The 21,983-nt window shown below is 52.0% G+C and overlaps 4 protein-coding genes across 4 annotated transcripts; all 4 read right to left on the bottom strand.

Moving 5' to 3' along the window:
• Positions 1-782: 782 nt before the first annotated feature.
• B0T23DRAFT_391820 (uncharacterized protein) lies at positions 783-3,608 on the bottom strand (the record flags this gene model as incomplete). Its single annotated transcript, XM_062837965.1, has 1 exon — positions 783-3,608. The coding sequence occupies one exon, from the start codon at positions 3,606-3,608 to the stop codon at positions 783-785; it is 2,826 nt and encodes a 941-aa protein (XP_062696804.1).
• Positions 3,609-4,931: 1,323 nt separating this feature from the next.
• On the bottom strand, positions 4,932-5,540 carry B0T23DRAFT_391819 (uncharacterized protein; the record flags this gene model as incomplete). Its single annotated transcript, XM_062837964.1, has 2 exons — positions 4,932-5,357; positions 5,388-5,540. 2 exons carry the CDS (start codon positions 5,538-5,540, stop codon positions 4,932-4,934), a joined length of 579 nt encoding a protein of 192 aa, XP_062696803.1.
• A 900-nt stretch (positions 5,541-6,440) lies between these two features.
• Positions 6,441-9,616, bottom strand: B0T23DRAFT_10185 (fungal-specific transcription factor domain-containing protein). Its single transcript, XM_062831705.1, has 3 exons — positions 9,159-9,616; positions 8,864-9,069; positions 6,441-8,792 (listed from the first exon to the last, which is right to left on the bottom strand). The coding sequence occupies exons 1-3, from the start codon at positions 9,488-9,490 to the stop codon at positions 6,649-6,651; spliced, it is 2,682 nt and encodes an 893-aa protein (XP_062696802.1). The 5' UTR covers positions 9,491-9,616; the 3' UTR covers positions 6,441-6,648.
• Positions 9,617-16,626: 7,010 nt separating this feature from the next.
• Positions 16,627-19,547, bottom strand: B0T23DRAFT_400814 (putative beta-glucosidase 1 precursor; the record flags this gene model as incomplete). Its single annotated transcript, XM_062838526.1, has 4 exons — positions 16,627-18,609; positions 18,666-18,691; positions 18,751-19,167; positions 19,298-19,547. The coding sequence occupies 4 exons, from the start codon at positions 19,545-19,547 to the stop codon at positions 16,627-16,629; spliced, it is 2,676 nt and encodes an 891-aa protein (XP_062696801.1).
• Between the last annotated feature and the right edge of the window lie 2,436 nt (positions 19,548-21,983).

Raw genomic sequence — 21,983 nt, 5'->3', positions numbered from 1 at the left:
GTGTGTGAGCGTACCATACGTCCATCCATTGCATATGCGTTCCGTCGTCCTTCCTTGGGTATTGTATTGTCTTGGGTATCCCTTCCTCCTTTCCGAGAGTAGTACAAAGAAAGTCGTAAACTGACATATGCATGTCTCTTCTTCTTCCTCCTCCCTCTTTGTTTGTGGCCTGTATATGGTAACAATGTGTGTGATATGTATGTATGAATGGTAGAGTTTGTTTTATGATTTGAAAATGATTATGGTAAAAAGATGGGGATATCTGAATGCAAAGATGTGAAAAGACCAAGAGAGCTCCGGGGGTATTTGTTGACAGTAGAGAGAAAGTAACAAGATAGAAAAATCCCCACAACAATGCATGTAATGATGATGATGATGATGATGATGATGAGACGGGTGACCTTCGGCCAAGTGACGAGGTCGAGAAAGAAGAAAAAATCATCGCATAGGGGAAGGAAATGCAGCATGGGTGTGTGGGGATCCGACAGGATAGGAGAGATTAGAGGAACGGACGGCATAAAACATGATGCGCATAAGCCCCGTAGATCCCAAACTCTCCACCCATACCAAAACCGGGGGTAATGACAAACTTCATGTGAAACCACCGCAGTCTCTGGGATAGCAGGAGTGAAACCTGCCCGTGAATCCCTGAAACGCCGATCATTCCTCCACATCAAGTTCGTTAGCCCTTACCCACAAACCCCGTCGCCCGATTCATGCCGTACACGTGTCGTCCCGTTCCCGTTCCGTCCCGTGTGCCATCCGACATGCATTCCATCCCATCATGGCAACCCGCCCTGACGTTTAAAAACCCGTTTCGTCCCGCCAATCTTGCCCATGTCGCCGAACTTCCCCTCTGCAGTAGCTGGCGAGTCCGACACTTGACGGTTCATGCCAGAGGCGTTCTGCACCTTAGCCTTCATATCCTCCACCCACGCTTTATCCTCCTCACTCATTTCAATGTTCTTCGTCCGCGGCCCTGCTAATCCAAGCACGATCTCCTCATCACCACGATGGCTGAGGCGGGAGCTTGAGCGAGAGCGAGTCGAAATCGAGCGGGAGCGGGCTGCAACTGATGGGGCTCTTGGCGATGATACGGCAGTCGCTTTACCAGCCGAAATAAAGGGGGTCTTAGGAGTCGCTTTGGGTGTTCCGGCGTTCTCCTCGTTTGCCTCCGCAGGCTTTCTAGTCTTGCGGACGTTCAAGGGAGTATCTGGAGGGGATTGTCGATCCTGGGTAGACCGTGTGGATGGCGGCCGAGTGGGTGAGCTAGAACCACCAGCTATTACACGAGGCATATTGACCTCCACCTTGCCCTCTAGCGCGACGTTTCGGCGATGGTGGCTGGCGAAAACCCGAAGATACTCGCCTAAATCGGCCCATCCACCACCAATTCGTACCATGACCCGTTCGCCGTTCTCACCAACGCATCGGATGAACAGCTTGATAGGAGCTTCACCGTTGTTCCTCGTAAGGTGGTAAATCTTGATATCACGATGACTGCCGCGGTTGCGTTGTCGGGAACTGCGGGAAGGTGCCGGGGCGAGCGTAAAGGAGGGTGTTCCAGCACGGGAGGACAAGGTAGACCTTGTCGACAGACTGGACTGGCTCCTGTTGCGCAGCTCCGGCTTAGATGACTTCCTGTTTAGGGCAGTGAAATCGGGGGGATTCAAATTAATCGGTGAGGGTTCAGAGGTGAGGCGGATCTTAGCCGGTACAGACTCCAAGATCTCACTAATCTGCTGCTGGAGCAGGTCCAGCTTTTCATCCGAATTTCCGGCGTTAGACTTGGATGGGTTTCCGTCCTCATTGATGGCCGATGACTCGAAATTCGACTCGTCAAAGTCTGGCAACTCGGCCACAGTTGGCATGTCGCTAAACCCGCGCGACAGTGACCTGAGCCTCGACTTTGATCTGCTAAAGCGTGGAGGAGAGCTTGGAGGGCTGACATCCCGCGACAGACTGCCGTCAAGATCCTTACTCCGTCTTCGAGAGCGATCCGGGGTCTCCTGCTCGAGTACTCGATTTCCAAATACAATGGTTGAAGTGGTGGAGAAGTTGCTATCGCGCCTCGAGCGGGGAAAGCCAGGGAGATCATGTTCGAGGCTATCATCGAAGTCGAAATCTGAGTCGAAGGGGTCTAGTTCGAAATATTCGCCATCGGATGTCGCATAGCTCAGACTGGAGGAATGAGGCCTCGAGCCCTTCGTACAAGCAACAATGTTAGGAGAGGGCATCATCCCACTTGCCGGAGCTCCTTCAATATCAGATCCGTCAAATCCGCCCAGGGGACGCTCGTCTGTGACTAGGCTCTCATCATTGGTTTCTGGGGTCGCAGTTTCGTCCACAAACGTCCAGGAGTCATTTTCTCCTTTCTCGGCGTCATTCTCGTCGATTCCCTCTAAAGGAACGTGGACTTTGATAAGGGGAGGAACGTCGACGTTTATGGTCTTGTTATTATCTGTCAAATCATCGCTTTGTTGGTCTTGGACGGTCAAAGCAACTGCGCCATTCGTGGGCGCATTGTTCGTCTGTTGTTGTTTTCGTTCATCCAAGTCCAGCTTGGCGGCAGTGTCGCTATTAGTTGGCGCATCAATCTTCAAGTCTGCTTGTTTAATTTTGTGCTCGCAGGCAGCAACCCACTCGCCATATTGTTTCTCTAGAGACTCTACTCGGTCCAGCCATTCGTCAGGGAGCGTGTATTCCCATCCTTCTAGACTGTCGAGCATGACATCCAGGTCGCGACCGGCCTTTGCGACTTTCTTTTCCAGTACCGACTTTATCACGTTGAACTCGGCCCATGACAGCGGCGAGGGCGGCCTACTCGGTATCGCGCGAGCATTGGAATCCAATCCAGCTACATTCCGGCCAGATTGCAGGGCAATCTCTCCATCAGCGAGAGTGTCCAAGAAGGCGGGAACCCTCTTCAAAACAAGTAATCGAATGCTCCAGGAGTTTAGGAGTCTGCTGAGACGAGCCAAATTCGGTAAGGTTTGCATGATAGTAGCCGTAAGAAATGCTGTAAGGTCGTCCATATGGGAATAGCTGGGGAGAGGTCGGCTTGAGCCCAGGATAGGAGAACCAAAGGCTGATAGCGGAACGATATGGTTGCGCAGGACATGGTTCTTGATTTCCTCGATATCGATCTCCTCCATGTCCTTGTATATCTCGTCCACGCGCTTCTCATACTTGGCAACTTCGGCAGCAGGCAGGCTGCCACAGTACAGCTTGTTGGCTAGCTGGGATGCGGATTCAAACTTCCTTCTCTTCAAGTCGGGCACCTGAAAGCCAGCGGAGCTTGCGCCGGACGGCCAGGGCCACGATGAGAGCTCATCGAGCCATTCCTGTATCTTGTTGCTAGCAATGGCGGCCCGGAGAGCAAAGGCCTGCTCAGTTGGAGATGCGGAAGCCATGCATGCCCTGAATTCCCCCGTAGGGTTCCGTATGGTATCGAGTGCGGTGCGCGGGGTGAGGTTGGACAAGAGGTCGTCGTTTTCGCGGTAGTGCCGGGGAGGCGATTCGGTAGAGGATCGCGGGGGGCGGCTACGCGGGGTGACGACCGCGAGGGCGTGGGAGAGGTTGGGAGAGGAGGAGGGGGATCTGGTCATGGTATTCGGTGTTCGTTGTAGGTCTTGTTCTCATGGGCGTGTGGTATGTCCGACTGGAGCGCAGCATAACGGCGCGGTTTCGTATTCGTCTATGAACCTGGGGATCTCGCAGATACGATGCTGTCGTCGGCTCCCATAGTCTAAACGAAGTTGAATCGGGGAGTGTCTCGTTGGGAGTCGGACACCGCCTGGAGCAATGTCGTCTTCCGCAGTCGATTCGGGGGAGGAAGAAGCGGTTTGATATAGTCGCAGAGCTCGGGGATCGAAGGTGATTATGGTGGGTGGTAGAGATATGTCGTAGGCAGAGGCACTAGAGGTAGGTTATTGGAGTTGGAAGGGCTGGCAGGCGGTCGCCGATTACCGGTCGCCAGTCGCCAGTTGTGAGAATTAGAAAGCCAGGAGATCAGGCAGGTACGGCCGGATCCTGAGCTTATGAATATGATGACAACGGAAGGTGCGTCGTAGTAGGTAGCTCTTTCCGTGGCCGTGAACAATGGTGGTTGCACACAGAATGAAACAGCAAGTGTACCCGACCAGTCGCAAATCTGAAATTACGGGAGGTACTGAGGGAGGTACTGAAGGAGGTACTGGAGATAGTATCGACAGTAATACGACGGTCTGTAGATGTGTGTAGGCAGGTACCTAGGACACAAACAAGCAACTTGACTTGTCGCAAACTGGCGGAAGCAGCAATCAATGCGGGGAATGGAGGTCCGAGGTACGCTACTGGTACGCAGGAGAACACGCAGAAGACGCAGGAGGGACTGCGCTAGAACGAGAGTGCGGTCGATCAGGTGGATGGCTCTAGGAGTAGCACAAAGACGGAACGCATGTACGTAACAATGCAGAACAGCCGGCGCCGGGATTGGATCAAACGAATTGTACAAAGGACGGCGCAAAGGGGGCTCGCGAGAGAGGGTAGCAACGAAAGACGGGAGCCGTCGTCCGTGGAGGGGAATGGAAACTAGCGTAGGGAAAAAAGGAATGAATGGCGGCAGCGCGCAGGTTCTAGCAGGCCAGATTCAAACGAATGGCAGCTCGAATTCAGCAGAAAGCCGAGCAGTAATTGGATGCAAGTCAGAACAAGTGGATGAGGCGGATCACGGTCGGTCGAGAGCCATCAATGAGATGAACAAGATGGAACAAGTGTGGACTTTTTTGGGACCTGGACTAAGACCGACCCAGACCCACACGCACCACTGCCAGGCCCGGACTCCTTTCGCTTAGGGCCCGATTGGGTTTAGCGATGCTGTTCCAGACATTATCCAACGGCATATGGGGAGAATTTGCACCTTTTGATTCGCCGCTTTCAGCCCTCTGGTACTATGCACTTGACTCTGTTTGGGCCCGACATTTCAATTTGCACCCTGTCTGATGGTCGTGTGCTGTCCTGAGTGGACTCCTGGCTGTCTTCCGCCCCGGCCGGTTGCTCGCCCGCTGCCCGTTGCCGTTGCGATGGCTCGGTTGCGGGTACGGTTCCAACGTCTCAACAGGTGAAAGAAGATTGCTCCCGGGGGGCTGCTGTTGGGTTCCGGTCAGTGCGACCTCGGCGATGCCCTCAACAGGTACCACGCCATGAGGGCTCCGAGGGGATACCCGCGCCATCACCCCCCTTAGGATGGTCGACGACGTGCTTTGCGCGCGGCGCCTCGGGACTCCAGAATGCCATGAACGGGGGAGCAGGGACAGGCCAATGTCCGACAGGGGCAGAACAGGAGCGAGCAGGGGTGACATGGTCATTAGAATGGACTGTACTATCACCAATCAGGACTAACTCACGATGACCACGGCTCCAGTCCCGACCTGTTCCTGGATCAGGCTCGCCTGTGAGTGTCGGGTGTGTGTGGGGAAATGTACGCTGCTGTCATCACTCCGCCCTGAAGCCAGGACAAGACTGGACCGCCAAAGCAAGGCATCGCCGTCCGGCAACATGTTGGCTGTGATGAGGCCGCAATCTGACCACCACGGCCGATGCGATCCCGATCCGACCACGCCGGCCTTCATGCCTCACTTCCGTTCGCATCGCTTGTGCCAACAAATCACTAAGACAGCCGCAGCGTCGCAGTGCCGCGCTGCTGAAGATCTCAATAGGCGCTTGGCGAGGCTCTTGTGCGCGTGTCCAAGGCTTGGGTATCTAGTAGCATACCATACACTACACAGTAAAGGGTGATGCAACTCCACCTCGTTGAAACCCCGATTCGATTCTTTCTCAACTGTTCAGGCTGCAGTAAGGGCCGGTCTCAGTGTCCGTCCGGACTTTGACCATACAGGTTGAGGCGCAGCTTATTCACTGGTCGACTTGTTCCTGCACCTTTGCTGCAGATGGTGACGTGGGATGGACGCAGTTAGGCTTTCCCATCCAACCAGGGCAATCTCACCCGGCCTCACTGTGAAAAAAGAAAGAAAGAAAGAACTCAGGTCACTCCAAGGCAGCCGCGCGTTATCTCTTGACCAACTTGGCAAAAGTTGCAAGAACAACCAACCACCAATGGAGAGAAATCCTCAAGATCCGGTCACATCGTGTTCATCGCTCTTACCATAAATAACTTTGGCACATATCACCCTGCATCGATGATCTCCTCCTCCCCCGCACGAGTCAAAGCCGGTTTCGTGACCAAACAATAAGTATCATCTCTTTTAATCTCTCTCTGTTCAACAAAGTCCTGGAATTACCATGGTCGAAGCTGTGTTCGATTGCTCATCTTGACATCTTTCCGGCTCTCATTGCCCTAAGCCCTCCAACAAAGCCTGTACTGATACCCCGTGTCGTTGTCCTTGTCCCAATATTTTCAATACCAAAAAAATCACAAACCAAATCCTCATCTTCTCCTTTTAACGCCATTGTACCGGTTTTCTGTATGCAGCGCCCAGTGTCATCAAGTACCCATCATGATCACCCGTTTGCCATCAACGGAGCAGAAATCTCCCAAGACAAAAAGAAAGCACTAGAAGCCGAAAGCCATTGCCAGTTCCTCCGGTCAGACGCCCCATCCAATGCGAAAGAATGAGCAAAAACAAGAAAAGAAAGAAAGAAAATCCCTTAGCAGACAGCCGCGGGGACAGCATTGCTGTTGCACGGTCCATCAAACATCCACTCGTCGTCGTTCTCGTGGCTCATGGTAAACGCTTCCATGAAATCGCCTTCTACGGCTTCAGGATCGAGAATGCTACCAAAAGCATCGTCGAAATAATTGGCCATGGCACCGTTGGTGTCACACTCCATGGCGGTGGTCTGAACCTCCTCATACGCGGTCGTATCTACCGGAGGGGTCAAGCCTGCCGATGACATGTCCTCAACGTCAGTTTGCGGCGGCGTGCTGCCGCCACTGTCCACGTTCACCAGGACCAAAGCACCTGGTCCATGCCCTACCCCCGATACCATGGCATCTGCTTGGGGAGGACGATAGAAGGTGGTGGTGGTCGATGGGGAAAATGAGCTGGTCTCAGGTGGTGGCGTTGGCTCCTTCTGTGGTCCCAGGTGAACCTGATGTCCAAGGCTTACCGGAGCTGCCTGAGGACCCTGAGGGCTGACAGCGGTGGCCTTGTGACGAGCCTCTACTCCCATCAAGAACCCGTGTGCAAACTCGGCCGCTGCGTACATGCCGCGTAGCTGGAGAAGCAGCTTCGCGCACACCTCAAAGTCGCGGCGTGCTTGTTGACTGAGCTCAGGATCCGGAGACCGGCTATGGAGCAGGTGAACTGTCATGGCTGGCAGTGTTACCGTGACAGCTGTGGTGGGCAGATATTTAGCCAGTCCATGGCGCAAAAGATCTTCTGCCATTCTCGTCACCATGGTGGCCGCGTGGTGCACTTTGCTCCGAGCCTGCTGGGCAATCAAGCTAGTCTGAGCGGGTTGAGTAGCGGCCTGCTCCATGGTCAAGTAGTGCGGCCTGTGCAGCGCCGAGACAGTCGTGTGGTAGACCATGTGGAGGAGAGTACGGTGAACAGCCACTGGCTGGTCCTCCTCCGCGAGGGCCTCAGTCAGGAGTGGTCTGTATTGGCAGTCCTCAGGCAACTGTAAACGCCAGCTCTCCAACATCCGATCAACCTTCTGGACTTCCTGGATGTTGTTCAGGCTTTTGTTCGGGAACAGCATGGTGGTGCCGGACGTTGTTTGACCGGCTGGGAGACCACCATCGTGATTGAGAACCGTGTACTGGGTCTTAATCATGTGGCTGATAGCAACGCAGATGCGCGCTTTCTGGATACATAACCGGGCAAGCTGTCGCTGTGTGGCGACGTTTCTGACAACAGCGCAGTTGGAGCCAAGCAGTTGGTTATCGGCCGGAAGCTCCACAATCTCAAAATCAGATTCCTCCAGCATGGGCACGTCAAAGTCTTCGTCCTTGATCCGGGTCGGTCGGCGCATTCCTAGCGCAATAAGCCGGTCGCGCATGAAGCAGCACCACCAGATCCGTTTCCACAGTTTCTTTTGCGCAGGCGGCATGGCCAAGTTCGCCGGATTGCGGTGGATGCCAATGGTGAGTCCCAATGAAATCGCAACTCCGATCCAGTGCCAGGTATCTTTTTGATCCTCTGGTGTTTCGTACCAGTAGGTCATGAGAAGAAGAGCCTGGACCAGATCGAGACGGTCCTTTTCGACATCGCAATCATACAGAACCCGAGTTCTCATGAACAGCTCCTTCCGAGCGTTCCTACGGCTCCCTAGCCCGGCCACATCCAGATACTTCTGGTCCACAAAGTTGGACCCTGCAAACATAACGGCTTGGTAGAGGACCAGGCTTATTTGGCCCGATTGCCCGTTGGAGTGAATGGCGGTAAGGAACTGACGCAGTTCGAGGAGTGGCATGTACGGATGAACATATTCGATATAAGCCTTGAGCATGGCATTTTGCACCTCAGGCGACGGAATCGTAAAGGCCCCCTTGGCCATCATATATTGCACATCGACTGCGTCCTTGGGCGGGAGTGGCTTGAAGAAATTCGGAAGATTCGGGGAGACGGTCCGGTTGGGTTTTGGTTGGAGGTTTGGTTGCAGGAAAGGTTGTGATGGGGGGGTCGAAACCGAGATAGGTGTTGGTCGTGGGTTCACAACCGTCGCGGAAGGGTTGGTGAGGTTTCCGGGCATGGTCGTCATCAGCTGTGGGTTTTGCCAAAGACGCGCGCTAGTTTCGGGGATACTTGGGTTATTCCAAAGTCCTTGAGTTTGTGTCGCTTGGGCGTCTGTTACGACGTAATTCAGTCAGACAAGGCTTCTTCACAACCGGAATATTCGGGATAGACTGAAGGCTTACAGAGAGGCTGCATCAGGGCATTTCCCATGGAAAGAGGGAGTCCAGCTCCATTCATCATCTGGAAACCAGCCATGAGCGAGGCATTGGCGTGGGCAGCAAGCTGCTGACTAGAGAGGATCGGCTGATGACCGAGAGTCCTGGCGCCAAATTCACCGCCGACAGCCGCAACTCCATTGGGAACTGCTTGTCCGGCCAACATGTTCTTCCTACACAGAGGGAAAAGGCAATGGCGTTAGCCACTGCTCGAGTTACTTGGTCCTGAAGATTGGGGAGGCATGGATGCCGAGGCACTCACTTGCGACGCCGACTCTCCATAACCACACATTCGACCCGGTCCCACTTGCAGTTGTTACAAGGCAGACCGCCCTCGACAACGTTGCAGCGTACTTTACGGTTCCGACATGTCAAACAGGCCCGAGCTGCACGTCTTTTTGCTGGCCTGGGGTTCTGGCTATCTGCGGGAATGGCTTTTGATGGTCGCTTCTTGGAAGGGGTCGCGGCTTCGATCCTTGCGAGGGAACTCGGTTTCTCTTCACATGGCGACGTACATACTGGTCCTGTTGACTCGTTTTCCGTCGATGGGCTCGGCGAGGGAGTGCACTGTGATCCTTCCCCGGAATCAGACATTTTGGAGAGGGTGAGTTTGACGCTTCGGACGTTCAAGTATCAAGACAGAGCTGACAAAAAGGGTGTGTTATTCGTTGGTGAGATTATGACAACTCCGGAAGCCGTGGTGTGTGTTGAGGTTGCTGGTAACAGTGATGACGGTAATAGGGTTCGATTTCCGACTAGGTTATGTCTCGATGGATGTTGGTAAGTCGTTACTTTAAGTTTGCTGTCTAATTACCTAGATCCACGTCGACGTTCACCTGGACGAATTCATCCAAGAGCACCTGAATTAGGAGGTGGGGGGAGAGGATGTTTTATATTGTTCCCTTGAGCTGACGGTGTACTTGGTACATGCGCATCTCGCACAGTTAAGGTCCCATATCCTCGTACGTATGGGGCATTGGAGGAGACACTAGAGACCCAAGAATGGGCCCCCATGTCAATCCATCGAGGTATGGATCCGGGTATTGGGACCTGCTTCCTGGAAAGCTGGATGAGGCTCGATGGTCAAACCCAGCCGCTTAACAAGAAGCGCGACGAGTCGTGACAACGGGAACCGTTGTCCATTTGCTAAGCTAACACTTCTGCAACAGAGACAGAGTCCAGATATAAAGATGCCGACGCTGACCTTAAAAAACTTGAAAAAAATGAGGGGAAAACAATGACTATTTTGAGGTATTCGACACGTAAAAACTAAGATCGTATCCCAAGGCAAAATGGTTGCCCCACCAATAGGTATCCCGGCAAACGCCCAGAGCTACGCTACAGCAGCGTACAGGAACGGGAGTGGCTCACATGTCTATCACGAGCTTTAGGTACAGTACAAAAGCCCACCGTACCCGTCTCATCGTCCTGTCCCTCTTCCAACCCTCGTCGAGCCCCTCGTCAATCGTCATGGCCCTCCTTCAACCCCGTCTGGGGCTGGTGCAAAGTGGAATGAATCTTCAATCGATCCGCCCATTGCTCCGAGCCTGGTCTTGATTGGGTAACACCTCGCTGGCCATGCCTCGAAACGGTGAGATCTTGGAGCCTGCGCACTTGATCGAGCCCAACTTTCTCCAGTCCAGAAATTATTTCCTGACCTCTCCGCTTCTTCCAACTCCATACTCAAAGCCTCGACTACATGGACTCCTCCACAGTCACGTAAATTTGCTCGAGGTTCGAGTCAATCAGCGGGAGAATAATGAAATGGCGTCTTCTTGGTCGACTTTTTTCCAAAGATGATCGAGGAAAGATGAGTGTGGAGGAGCCAATCACGACACTTTGTGTGGATGTTATGGCAGCCAAAACGGGCTTAGATTTGCTGCTCACACGTGCAAAGTAGCGAGCCGAAAGGTACGGTCGAGTCCACGAGTCAGGGATTGCTTGAGCAAAAAGTCGACACACCCTGGGCCGTCGTGCGGTTTGCGAGATGTTGCCAGCGGTGGAAATTGTTACGGTCATGTGCCCAACTGCCCACCTTTTTCTTAACAGTTTGGAACAAGCCTTGCAACCCACGAATCCACCCATGATGCCCCATCGCTACCCCATGCTGGCCATCGTTGAAGAAAATCTGTGACAGAAGGGGGAAGGCAGCAAGGTACGATATCACAAACCCTTGCCCTCAGTCTGGACCTTTAGGGTGATAACTCCGTTGCTGGTCCTATGCACATGTCAATGCTTTGTGGCTTTGGATCACAAGCTTCGGATTTCGGTTCTCCTGTCGAGGGTCAGACGGACTTTTTAGGAAGTTCACTGAAGCCCTTCAATATCTTCCAGACGGACATTATGGGCATCAAGAAAAACTCCCACTCCGTCCGCCAGCCAGCCCCCTTTTTTTTTTGCTTGAGGTTTCTTTGGCTTTGATGCCTTGCATGTAATGCGAGGGCAGCGAGGTACCCGAAGCCGAAGTACTGTTTTTATTCTGGCAGAAAAAACTGGGGAGACACCGTCACCGTTCCGTTTCTCTGCTGTCTACACACATAACCCTCTCCTCTTCGACCCCAAATCCTTGTAACTGTACCTCAAAGTAAACGGTGGCAGCAGTTGTTCGAGAGGTAGGGCACCAATGATGGCATTCGCCATGGTCAACCAAAACTGATTCTCCTCTATTGGCAAGCGAACAATGGGCCAGTGACAGGTCGGCCGTTTGACCGAAGCAGCGAAGCGCGATGCGATGCCGCTTTTGTGTGTGGTTCCCCTAGGCCGGGGCGGGACTTCTCCGCAGCGGCTTCTGGGGTCCGGCCGGGGCGGTGTTCTGATTGACTGAGGGCACGTAACGCACACTGTTTTATAGGTGGTACGGATGACATATTGCCGAAACTACGAAGGACATACGAGCAAAAGCCTTCTTGGGATTACAGTCCAGACCTCAGCCACTTATCGGGAATAACAAAAATATCACGAACGACGACAACGACCATGTTAATATGCAATACCGCTGCACGAAGCTCGAGACAACGATCGGACGCTAAGATCAGAAGTGAAGCGAAACCTGGGCAATCCAGCACCTCATATGATTATGTGAAGCGTCGCCAACTTGACACATCTGGGGCTCATCCACTTCATTTCAAGTTTCGTGATGGTCGACCACCACGACAGCAGCCTTATCATCATCATCGGGACAGCGAAAGGGGAGACAGCAACCAGTGAGCCACAGATCCCGACGATCATCATCACAAACTGGGATTAGCTTCGGCTTTGAGTCAGTTGCTTAGGGGCGAGCCTAACGAGAAACGGTGAAAGTGTATGCATCGCCGTCTTTACTGTCATCGCCACTGTTACCTTCCGTCTTTAGCGGCGGCAGCGGACCCCGTTTTCCGAAAGCCACTTTTTACAGCACAACACTGGGCAGCAATCAACCAATCCACAACTCGGAAATGCTTACCCACATCTCCTGAACATTGTGGATTTGGGATATCTGAAACGGTTGCTGGCTGATGATGTGGTTTTCTGGAGTCGCTCTTTTTGTGTCTTGAACTCTGTTTTGTTTTGTGCTCTTGCTCTTGTTACCCCTGAGTCTTGAGATCACAAAGTAAACAAACAAAACAAACACAAAAAAATTCCGGTACATGGAAGAAGGGGTCGGTCAGTCTTGATCCAGTCAAGTTCGAAGCAAGGCATTAACTGTTGTGGAATGGTCATCTTTCACAAGATTATGGCCAGAACCCACGATCGATAAATGAGCGAACATCACGACCACGCATTTTTTTTTTCAATCTTTTTCTTCAAGGGACTTCCCCATTGATGCCAAGAGCGGTGAAGCCCGGCTCGCCTGGATGTACCAGTCGGTACCCAAGGGCTTTTGCAAGCAAGTGCCATTATCCACGGGCAAGCGAACGACAAGGAAATTAAGCTATGAAAAAAAAAAAGCTGTAGGGATGCAAAAAATTGGAGAGAGAAAAAAAAACGATCACCGATCTTTTTCTTCTCCTCCCTGCCTCCCCCGCTTCCAGTGGCGGCCAACCCCACATTCCTCCGCAAAAGCCAAGCTTTCCATTCTGCTGCTTCTGGACCTGCCCCGCAGACGCTGATGCCACAGTGCCAAACACCAACAGATCATTCTTTATCACCATCACTGCACCGTTCAGAGCCTCAAGCCCACTTTCTTCGGTGGTCTTCTTCTTCTTCACCGTTTTCCTCAAGCTTCCCCAATCAAATCTCCAGCTTGGCAGCCTCGGTAGCAGTCCCCAGTTCCAGCCTCCCCGCCTCCAGCCGTCCAGTCCGCCCACAGCTCACCGGCGACCGGCTGACCCTGTGTCAGGCCCTGGTCCTCTCTGTCTACGCCGTCATCCAACCCAGACATTCACACCGTCTCCGTTCGGCGTCATCTCCGTCTCAAATTGTACTCCCTCCCCAGAGTCAGACGCTCCAGGAACAGAACAGGCGAGTCAGGTTCATCCCTCCTCCTTGCTTCTCATGACATAACATGAACAACCCATTTTCAGCTCCGTATAACCTGTCCCTTCCCGGCCCTGATGATGGGCCTGGCCGGACCTGGACCAAAACTAGCTACCCAGGGCCCCGTCCCTCGGATCTGTATACACCGGACGCCCACAAAATGAGAGTACGGATAGGATCACGAGACACGAGTGATACGGGGAATACGGGGCACTTTCCGCATGGTCTTCTCCTCTGTTAGCAGGTGGTGCAAAGAACGCCGGTTGGCGTCAGTGTTGTGCTTTACATCGATACGGTGTGCGATCCAGACTGGGTCCGCCTGCGTTGGGTTCGATCGAAGCTCGACCGAAACTGACGAGAATCCACTTTGAAGGACATTGACTAACGGACAATATGACTGAATGACCGACAGCCACGGATAGCTTAGCTTGGCTTACACCATTTGCCTATTGCCAAGAGTGGCATTGTTTGTGCGAGGGGCACCGGGCAAAAGGTATATACACTATATTGTACACCACCCGTTGGAGAGATGACTATCGACTTGGAGATACGCAGTAACTACTTCGCAAGTCATTCAAGGGACTCGCTCAAGTCGAGAGCGAACAAACGAGTGAAGGAAGGTAACTTACATCATCGGGATCCCTTAGAATTAGACAGATTGGTGATACAGTACTGCACCACAGGAAAGGTAAGCAGGAGTGGCAGGGAGTTCGGGACTATAGACCCTGAGAATCTTGGCCTAATAACGAACGAACGAACAAACAAATCGGAAGAATGAAAGAGGCTAAACAACTGCAAGCCAAACTACCAGAATTGAAAATGTCGCGAAAATATCACGGAAGGGCTTTATCTTCGTGATCAACCGGCGAAACGAGACAGTATACTACAGTCTTGATATTACACAGAGAGTGACAAGACATCGAGATGAAATATCACCTGCACAGTATACGACCGACGATCCATTCGGTGTCGCGAAGGATCATCGATGACAACCGATGATCATCTACGGAATGTGTTCCGCGGTATATACTAGAGCTCTGGTTTGACGACGAGTCTTGATCTGATACAAGGACTCGACTTATATTTTATTCTTCATCATTGTTCTTGCTAGAAGCCAATCCGCGAAGTAACAACATGACATGCCAGGCTGGAATATCAACTATAGGAGATCCAGCAACAACAACAAGAGTCTTCGAACCGACGAAGCTTTGCCGGATTATCTTAGAATATTTCGCTTTTGCCAATACCTACCACCTATCTCAACCTTCATGAGACCAGAACGAAAGGCGCGATCAATTCATCTATAACTCTACACGCGAAGTTTTTCACAGCACAACCAAGACAGTTTTACTTACAAATCACACGTCACGCATCACCCAAAATAGATGTGTATTGATAATGATAATCTTCACCTTTCGTGTCCACGCTCATCTTCTATGTAGAAAATCCATCACACCCTACCTTTTACAACAGTTATAATAGCATCAACTAGCTTAGCACCAGCTTGTATATAATCCGCAGCTCGCGAGCGTTTTTGTTTTTTTTTTTGCTGCTCAAGTGAGACATAGGCAACAGACAAGAGTAAGGAAGAAACAAAAAGGCTGTTGTCATTGCTCTTCAAACATCCACCAAGATCCGAGAAAGTTGCAAAGCTTCTAGATTTGCATCAGAAATCGAGCGTTCCAGACTTTTGGAAAATTTTGATGTTTTCCCGTTGTTGGTTCTTTCCTTCTGCATCTCTGCGTGCTCCCTCCGTCTGCATGCCTGCATGCCGTTCGTAACGGAGCGAAGTGACACGTGACAGACAAGCGAGAGAGAAGCGAAGAATAGTAGCGAAAAGAATAAATGTGGACGCCACAATGCATCATGGGCTGATCTGACCTTTTTACATATGTACGGTTCCATCGAAGAGAGCTGACCTGGCTGACGACAGTGTTGGTTGGGGTTCGGTTACATTCGGGTGAGAGGAGATTGACTTGAATTGGAGTTGGAGAATCCAGGGATCTATGGTAGATATTGAGGAGAATGCGGAGAAGGCGTTGGAGTCCGAATGTAGAGGAGATATCTCGGGTGTGACGAGAACCGAAATACCTATGGTAGGAGACGGATTGGATGCTAGGTCATGAGCATACTCACTCACTCAGCCCTGGTGGTGGCCGTCAAGGTGCTCAACTGAAGAAAAACAGACTGAAAAAAGACGAAAAAACTGAAGAAATGAAATCTAGTATCGGTGTATGTTTGAGGTAATCACTCGCTTTTATCTACTGTGAAGAACTCAATATGCGCACCAATTAGGTGATGGAACATAGAATAGACCTAGCCAAAGTATAGACGAGGAGAAATCTCATACAAAGTGGCACGCGGAGCGTACTATACAAATGTGCCCAAGACGGTACGTTAATGTGCATTGACACAATAATCATACCTAGCCATCGCAATGTCGCGGCCGCCATGACTATGGGGTTTGGATTGTGTGGCTGCACGGCTTCTCAGCGTCCAAAAAGCCAAGGGTCTGCACAAAGCCTGGAAAGTAAGTTTCGTTCTCTTGGAAAAGCGAGGAGGGTGAACAAAAAGCAGGTCAAGAGATGATGGTTATGAGGATACGAGAAAACGAAGGAGTAACAGGAAACAAGACTGCTTGACTGTAGGGGAAAGGATATGACTAGCTCCAGAAGAAGAAGAAGAAGAAGAAGAAGAAGAAGAAGAAGAAGAAGAAGAAGAAGAAGAAGAAGAAGAGTACCTAGTATGAAATGATCCTTTCTTCAATACATCAGGTTTTTCTATTTTCAATTTTTCTTTCCTCCACTTGTACCTCATCAGACACGCCTTGCAACCGAAAGGCTTTCCCTTCTTCTTCCCAATCTCCTTGCCCTGTCCTTCATTCATCCATCCCTTATACCCCCACAATCTTGTCTCTACTGATTTGGTAGAGTCAGGCTTTCTGGGAAGGTAACTAATTGATGAGAAGGTCGAGAAGTTTGGTTATATGATTGCTGGATCACAACGTTGCATAGTACACAACATACTGTTGTTCAGACTAAACGTCGGTTGGGGATGTCGACGGGGAGATGAACTCAATGCTTTTATCCCCTGGGCTACTTTGGATCATGGCTTGTGATACCTTTCTTGCTACGGAAACTCTCTTCCTGTATCGGCATGGCATTGTCTCAGTCGGCAACTTAAGGGTATATTGCGGACTATGATCATTGAATTGAATTAATCGCGTCAAGGAGTCGACTCTCCGGCTTGAGGGGTTGTTAAACAACCCTCTCCTCTCAAACAGGTGGCTCAACCCCCCTTTCACAAACCAAAGTATCGCTAAAACACCTAGTGAAAAGCTTATCACTCCCCTCACCCAACCACACAATGTACCGCTTACTCTTCCCATTAGCCCCCAAGGCACCAGGAGCCACCCAATCCTGCTTCTGCGTATCCCACACGCTCAAATCCTTCCTCCTCAGCCTTAATGTAACCGTTTCGCTCTCTCCGGTGCCCAACTCCCTCGTCTTGGCAAAGTCACGCAACTGGATAATAGGCGTGTCGTACTCGCTATCCGTGGGAAACTGGACATATGCCTGCACAGAGGCTTTACCCTTGTGTCGAGAACCAGTGTTTTGCACAGTCACATCCAGCTCGAGGATGGTGTCAAAGAGGGCCGGGTTACCACCCTGTCCGCCGCCGGCAGGGACACCAGGCTTTTGCACGGTCGAGTAGCCCTCAGGGTAGGGGTAAATTTGGGAGCCGGACTTGGAAGAAGAAGAAGAGGTACCGACGGCATAGGCCTTGTCGGCGTCGGACTTGGATAGCCAGGAGTAGATGTAGCGCCAGACCTTGGAGAAGTCGGCGGGCTCGTAGGCTTCGGAAGCGGGCGGTATCTCGGTGGAGAGGATGGCAACGGAGGGCTTGGACTGGCGAGCGGGCGGCAGGGCGGAGGAGAGGGCGTTGACGATCTTGATGTGGGCGTCGGTGTAGTTGAAGGTGGTGTAACTCAGACCGTGGCCGAAGGCATAGCGGGGCTTGATGCCTTGCTTGTTGAGCCAGCGGTAATCGATGTAGAGGCCTTCGCTGTAGGTATCTTGGGGCTGGCCGATGATTTCCTTGACGAGCTTGGTTACACTGTCAGGGAGGTCGTTCTCATTCTTGGTGATGGAGTAGGGGAGGTGGCCGGAGGGTGAGACGTCGCCGAAGAGAACGTTGGCGAGCGATTCGCCGGCTTCTTGGCCGGGGAGGTGGGCGAAGAGGATGGCCTTGACGGAGGGCAGGTCAATCCAGGGCTCGAGTATGAGGGGGCCGACTGTGTGGACAACAACTATGACATTTTTGTAGTTCTCCGCAGCCTTCTGGACGAGCTTATCTCCATTGTGCCAAGCGGAGAACTTGTCGTTGTCGCGATCACCATGGTTGCCTTCAACGGTGAACGAGTTCTCGCCCGCGGCGGAGTTGATAAAGACGATTGCAATGTCGTCATCAGTGGGCGAAGGAGTGAGTGTGTGGGGGAAGTCATCGCTGTCGTAGAGCTTGACATTTTCGACCCGCTTCTTGATGGCAGTGACGGGGTCATCAAAATAGGGGTAGTTCGCAACGCCGGAGCCCCAGCCCATTCCCAGAGTGCCCTTGTTGCAGGCGCGGCTTCCGCAAGCGTTGGGGCCAGCAGGGTCAACCCGAGCATCAGAGCCGAAGATCCTGAGGGATGACTTGGTAGAAAGGGGCAGGAAATTATCGTCGTTCTTCAGAAGAGTAATGGCATCTTGGGCGACCTGGCGTGCGACCGAGCCGTGATCCGCTTGAACATCCACAAACCAGTTAACCTTACCAATGGGCGAGACCGGAACAGCGCCTGGATATAGAAGTCCCTTTTCACTCGATACGTATGAGTGAAAGTTAACAGCTGGGAAGCTCTTGTCTTGGCCGAACTGATACCAAGCGGCCACAATCCTGGTCGCCATGTCGTTTAGCCTGTCCACTGGCACGGAGCCGTTCAAGACAGCCTCCGTGAGATGGAACTTGAAGGGGCTATTACCAAAGAGAGGTATTTGGGTGTCTCCAGGCATGCTCATGTCAAGGCCGGCCAGTGCTGATGCGACTCCGGAAATGTGAGAAAGCCAATCCGACATGACAAAACCCTGGAACCCAAGCTCATCCTTGAGCAAGTTGTTGATAAGGTAGGCGTTTTGAGAATTAGCCGAGCCGTTGACGGCGTTGTAAGATGTCATGGCCGCGCCAACGCCGGCGTGGACACCATCAGCAAATGGCCATAACTAGGAGCGCTATGTTAGTCTTTGCGAATCCCGGGAATGTTCGGTGGGCAACTTGCGTAAAGCTCGTGCAGGGTGCGATCATCTACAATTATTGGGTCAGCATCCGACTGTACACTTGACGGTCCATCGCACATCACTTACCAATATTCGAACTATATCCTGCTTGAAACGGATTGTACATGCGATACATCTCCTGCTCATTTCCAATGAAATGCTTGATGGTAGCAATAACACCCTGTTCCTGGACACCCTTGATAGTCAAGGCACCGGCAATACCTTGGAGAACGGGATCGGCACCGAAGCCTTCCCAGTTGCGGCCACCGAGTGGCTTGCGGCCTAGGGGACCTACCGAGGGACCAAGGAAAACGTGGGCTCCTTTGCCGCGAAATTCTTTGCCAATAGCCACTGCGCGAGCATAAATAAGGTCCTTGTCGAACGTCGCTCCCGTGGTGATACCAGCTGGAAATGCAGTGTTATGATCCGTGTTGCCCACACCGAGAGCACCATCCTGCAAACAAAGCTGAGGAAAGCCGACACGGTATGCACTACCGCTGTTTCCTACACAAGGGCTGGTGCGTTGGTTAGAAGTGCTCGAGTAATTCCGTAACCGTCTTGATGAATTTACTTACCCTATATTACAGTCAGCTCAAACTCAGTTCGACACTCGTATGCTGGACTGAGGACTTACCCATAAACATACCGCTTCCACCCGTGATGTTCGTCTTCTCCGCTAGTGTCATCTTGCCCACCAGTGCCTGCGCCTTTGCATAGCTGTCTTTCCATGAATCTTCCCAGCCACCGTATGGCGTTGGGTAATAAGGAGCCGCATAGAAGCCATCTGGGACCGCCGTCCTTTGTCGCACTGGACTTGCATTACAGCTAAGGTCGAAAAGGCTCAAGGCGAGAGTGAGCCACACAAAGTTCGATCGGACAGTCATCTTAACAAATGCACTTGCGGAACTTTGAATACTCGTCAACTTGAAGGCGTCCCGAAAGAAAAGGAAGCTCAAGAACAGCGACCCGTTGGAAGGGAGTCTGTTCAAATCAAAAGAGCAGTTTATCGACGGCGTTCACATGCCTCCATTTCAAGTGGCCTTGGCCATACCTTGACCGCTCTCGGTACCGTGTTTCCATCCTTTCAACCTTACTAAAAGAGAGGCCAGGTGGGTTATCGACAAGGTTCCACGAATAAGACCATGGGACATTCCATGATCTCTTGTCGACAGAGTTGAAGCCAAGTGCTAAACGAACAAGTTCTTGTACCCGGAACCCCCCAGAAAAGGCAGGAGGATTTCGTATAGCAAGCGAGGATAGACATGGCGACGGAATAGGCTGTACGACATAACAAGACACAAGGCATAACTAACCGGGGCCGGATTGCCATACACAGCAAATGCGTGGAGCCCGGCGAGTCGGACCTTGCCGCCACGTTCCACCACCCGTTCGCTTGCCCATCTGCTGTGCATCGTGAATACAAACATATGACTGACGGTGTCCAGAACAGGAAAATGAGCACAAGTGTTGTCTGACAAGCACCTGGTTTTCCTCCGATAACCAAGCCTGTATGTAATTATGTTTCCACCACTGTAGCGGCACTAACCACTGTGAAGGTTGCCAGCTCTTCCGATGAAATTGCGTGTTTTTTTTTCTTTCTTTTTTTTTCCACTGAAAATCGAGAGAAGGGCAGAGGGAGATATCAATTGAGATGCTCCCCGCTTGAAAATAGGTCTCTTGTGTCAATGCCGTGCTCTGGTAGCCATAAGCAGCAAGCTAAATGCTTGGCCAACGTTGCGATCCGGAGGAGGTCCCTCACCGGAGGAATGCCCCTTTTTAGCCATTCCATGCATTTGGCATCTGTTGAGCGGAGTTATGTACAGCAAAGATCCCCTTATGCGGAGAAATACATAACGGCGGGAAAAGCAAGGGGTATGATTGGGCCTGGGGCAGCAGGGCAAGGGATTTACTGGTCGGTAACGGCGGCCTTGACTTGACGGCGGCAGTGGGTGGACAGCAGCAGGGGGCGGGGGACGCGCCGCCGTGACACTTGCGTACGGACGAACTTCTTGAACCAGAGAAGCCTTAAAGTTGGGCAGCAGCACAATGGCGCAGTTGCTCTTGACTTTAAGCTCGCCTAATTCTTCGCTTGAAGTCTTGGGGATGGTTGTCCTCGGTGGTGATGTAGTGCGCTGCAGGCTCGACTGGTAGCGGACAAAACTCCCTCCCGGCACGAGGAGGGGAGGTACACGTCAATGAAGCCTGAGATAGTGTAGTGTGCCCCGGTGGTGAGTGGGAGCGGGTTGGCGAAGCGATGTCGAAGCTGAATGATGAAGAGGGTGTAGGACCGCAGGCGATTCCCAAAAAAGACTACACACGGGCTCACCCAAAACCAGTGGTCGTGTGTGTACTGTTTTTTGGGAACCACCTGGACCGCAAGCTTTTGTATAAACAAGGCAGATAGATGATGGAGGCGGCGATGGCGCACCCGATGTTCATATGCGCGAGAATATCCACCATGAGCCCTGGAGGGGTTCGTCGGACTTGTGGAGGTGGTGAAGGTCGTTGTTGGGAATTTGACGGTCGTTGGGGATTTTAGAGGTTCCTCAGACCACTATCCCGCTCCTTGTGTTTGCTTGTTCTGCCCCTGGTAGCCTGCTGGATGGGTCCCAGGATCCATTCTCGTCGGCTGACCTTCGGTGTAGAGAAAGTACTAGTCTGGTTGGATGGATATCTTAGCACTCTCGCTAACTGGAAACAACGGTGCTTGGCGTGAGATGAAAGTGCCGTCTGTCCTTCCTTCTCTTTGCGTCAGTCATCTGCACATAACATGGAACCTAACCGTGGCGGCACATACCTTATTGCGTTTGTTATAGAGCATTCAGTCTTCTTTGAACTCTCTGCCTTCTTCGGCGGCTTACTTATCTTAGTTGACCAGATATGCCTCCATCAGGGTTTCGTTTGGGCACCAATGATCAGTCGTGGTTTGCGGGGCGTTCGTTGCAGTTGCAGTGTTCGCGGAGGCTTGAAAGTTTGTTGAACGGAAGTCGTTGCCCTTCTTCTGCACCAACATCAACATCCAGCGGCGAAGTGATGACCTGATATGGAAGGAGCACTTCCCGCTTACACAGCGTCTTGTTGGGCATTGAGGTGGAGGTTGTTCCTCTTCCAATGGAAATGACTCGACTGGCTGGTCATCTTTTCTCTTGTTGCATCTTGCATCGTTCTTTCTTTCCCATCTCCCGATCGCCCACGGGATGGGGTTACCTTATCGGATGCTGGACTCTCGACTGAGGTGGTATCCGTCAACGGCGGTTGTCACGTCCTTTCCTTTTCACACTTTCAGTTTTCTCAATCTTGGCCGGTCAAGTGCCGAAGCG

The sequence above is a fragment of the Neurospora hispaniola genome (genome assembly GCF_033458365.1).
Source record: "Neurospora hispaniola strain FGSC 10403 chromosome Unknown B0T23scaffold_1, whole genome shotgun sequence".
Lineage (NCBI taxonomy): Eukaryota > Fungi > Ascomycota > Sordariomycetes > Sordariales > Sordariaceae > Neurospora > Neurospora hispaniola.
The sequence above is the reverse complement of the archived record's forward strand: the minus strand, read 5'-3'. Positions and strand labels throughout refer to the sequence as shown.

What these genes read in the sequence shown, in the direction of transcription:
- B0T23DRAFT_10185 (XM_062831705.1), bottom strand. Translation starts at nt 9,490, where the DNA reads ATGTCTGATTCCGGGGAAGGATCACAGTGCACTCCCTCGCCGAGCCCA. An exon ending in ATGGAGAGTCGGCGTCGCAA is followed by an intron (nt 9,070 to 9,158) that starts GTGAGTGCCTCG and finishes CCCTCTGTGTAG; the next exon opens with GAAGAACATGTTGGCCGGAC. An exon ending in TGCCCTGATGCAGCCTCTCT is followed by an intron (nt 8,793 to 8,863) that starts GTAAGCCTTCAG and finishes ACGTCGTAACAG; the next exon opens with ACGCCCAAGCGACACAAACT.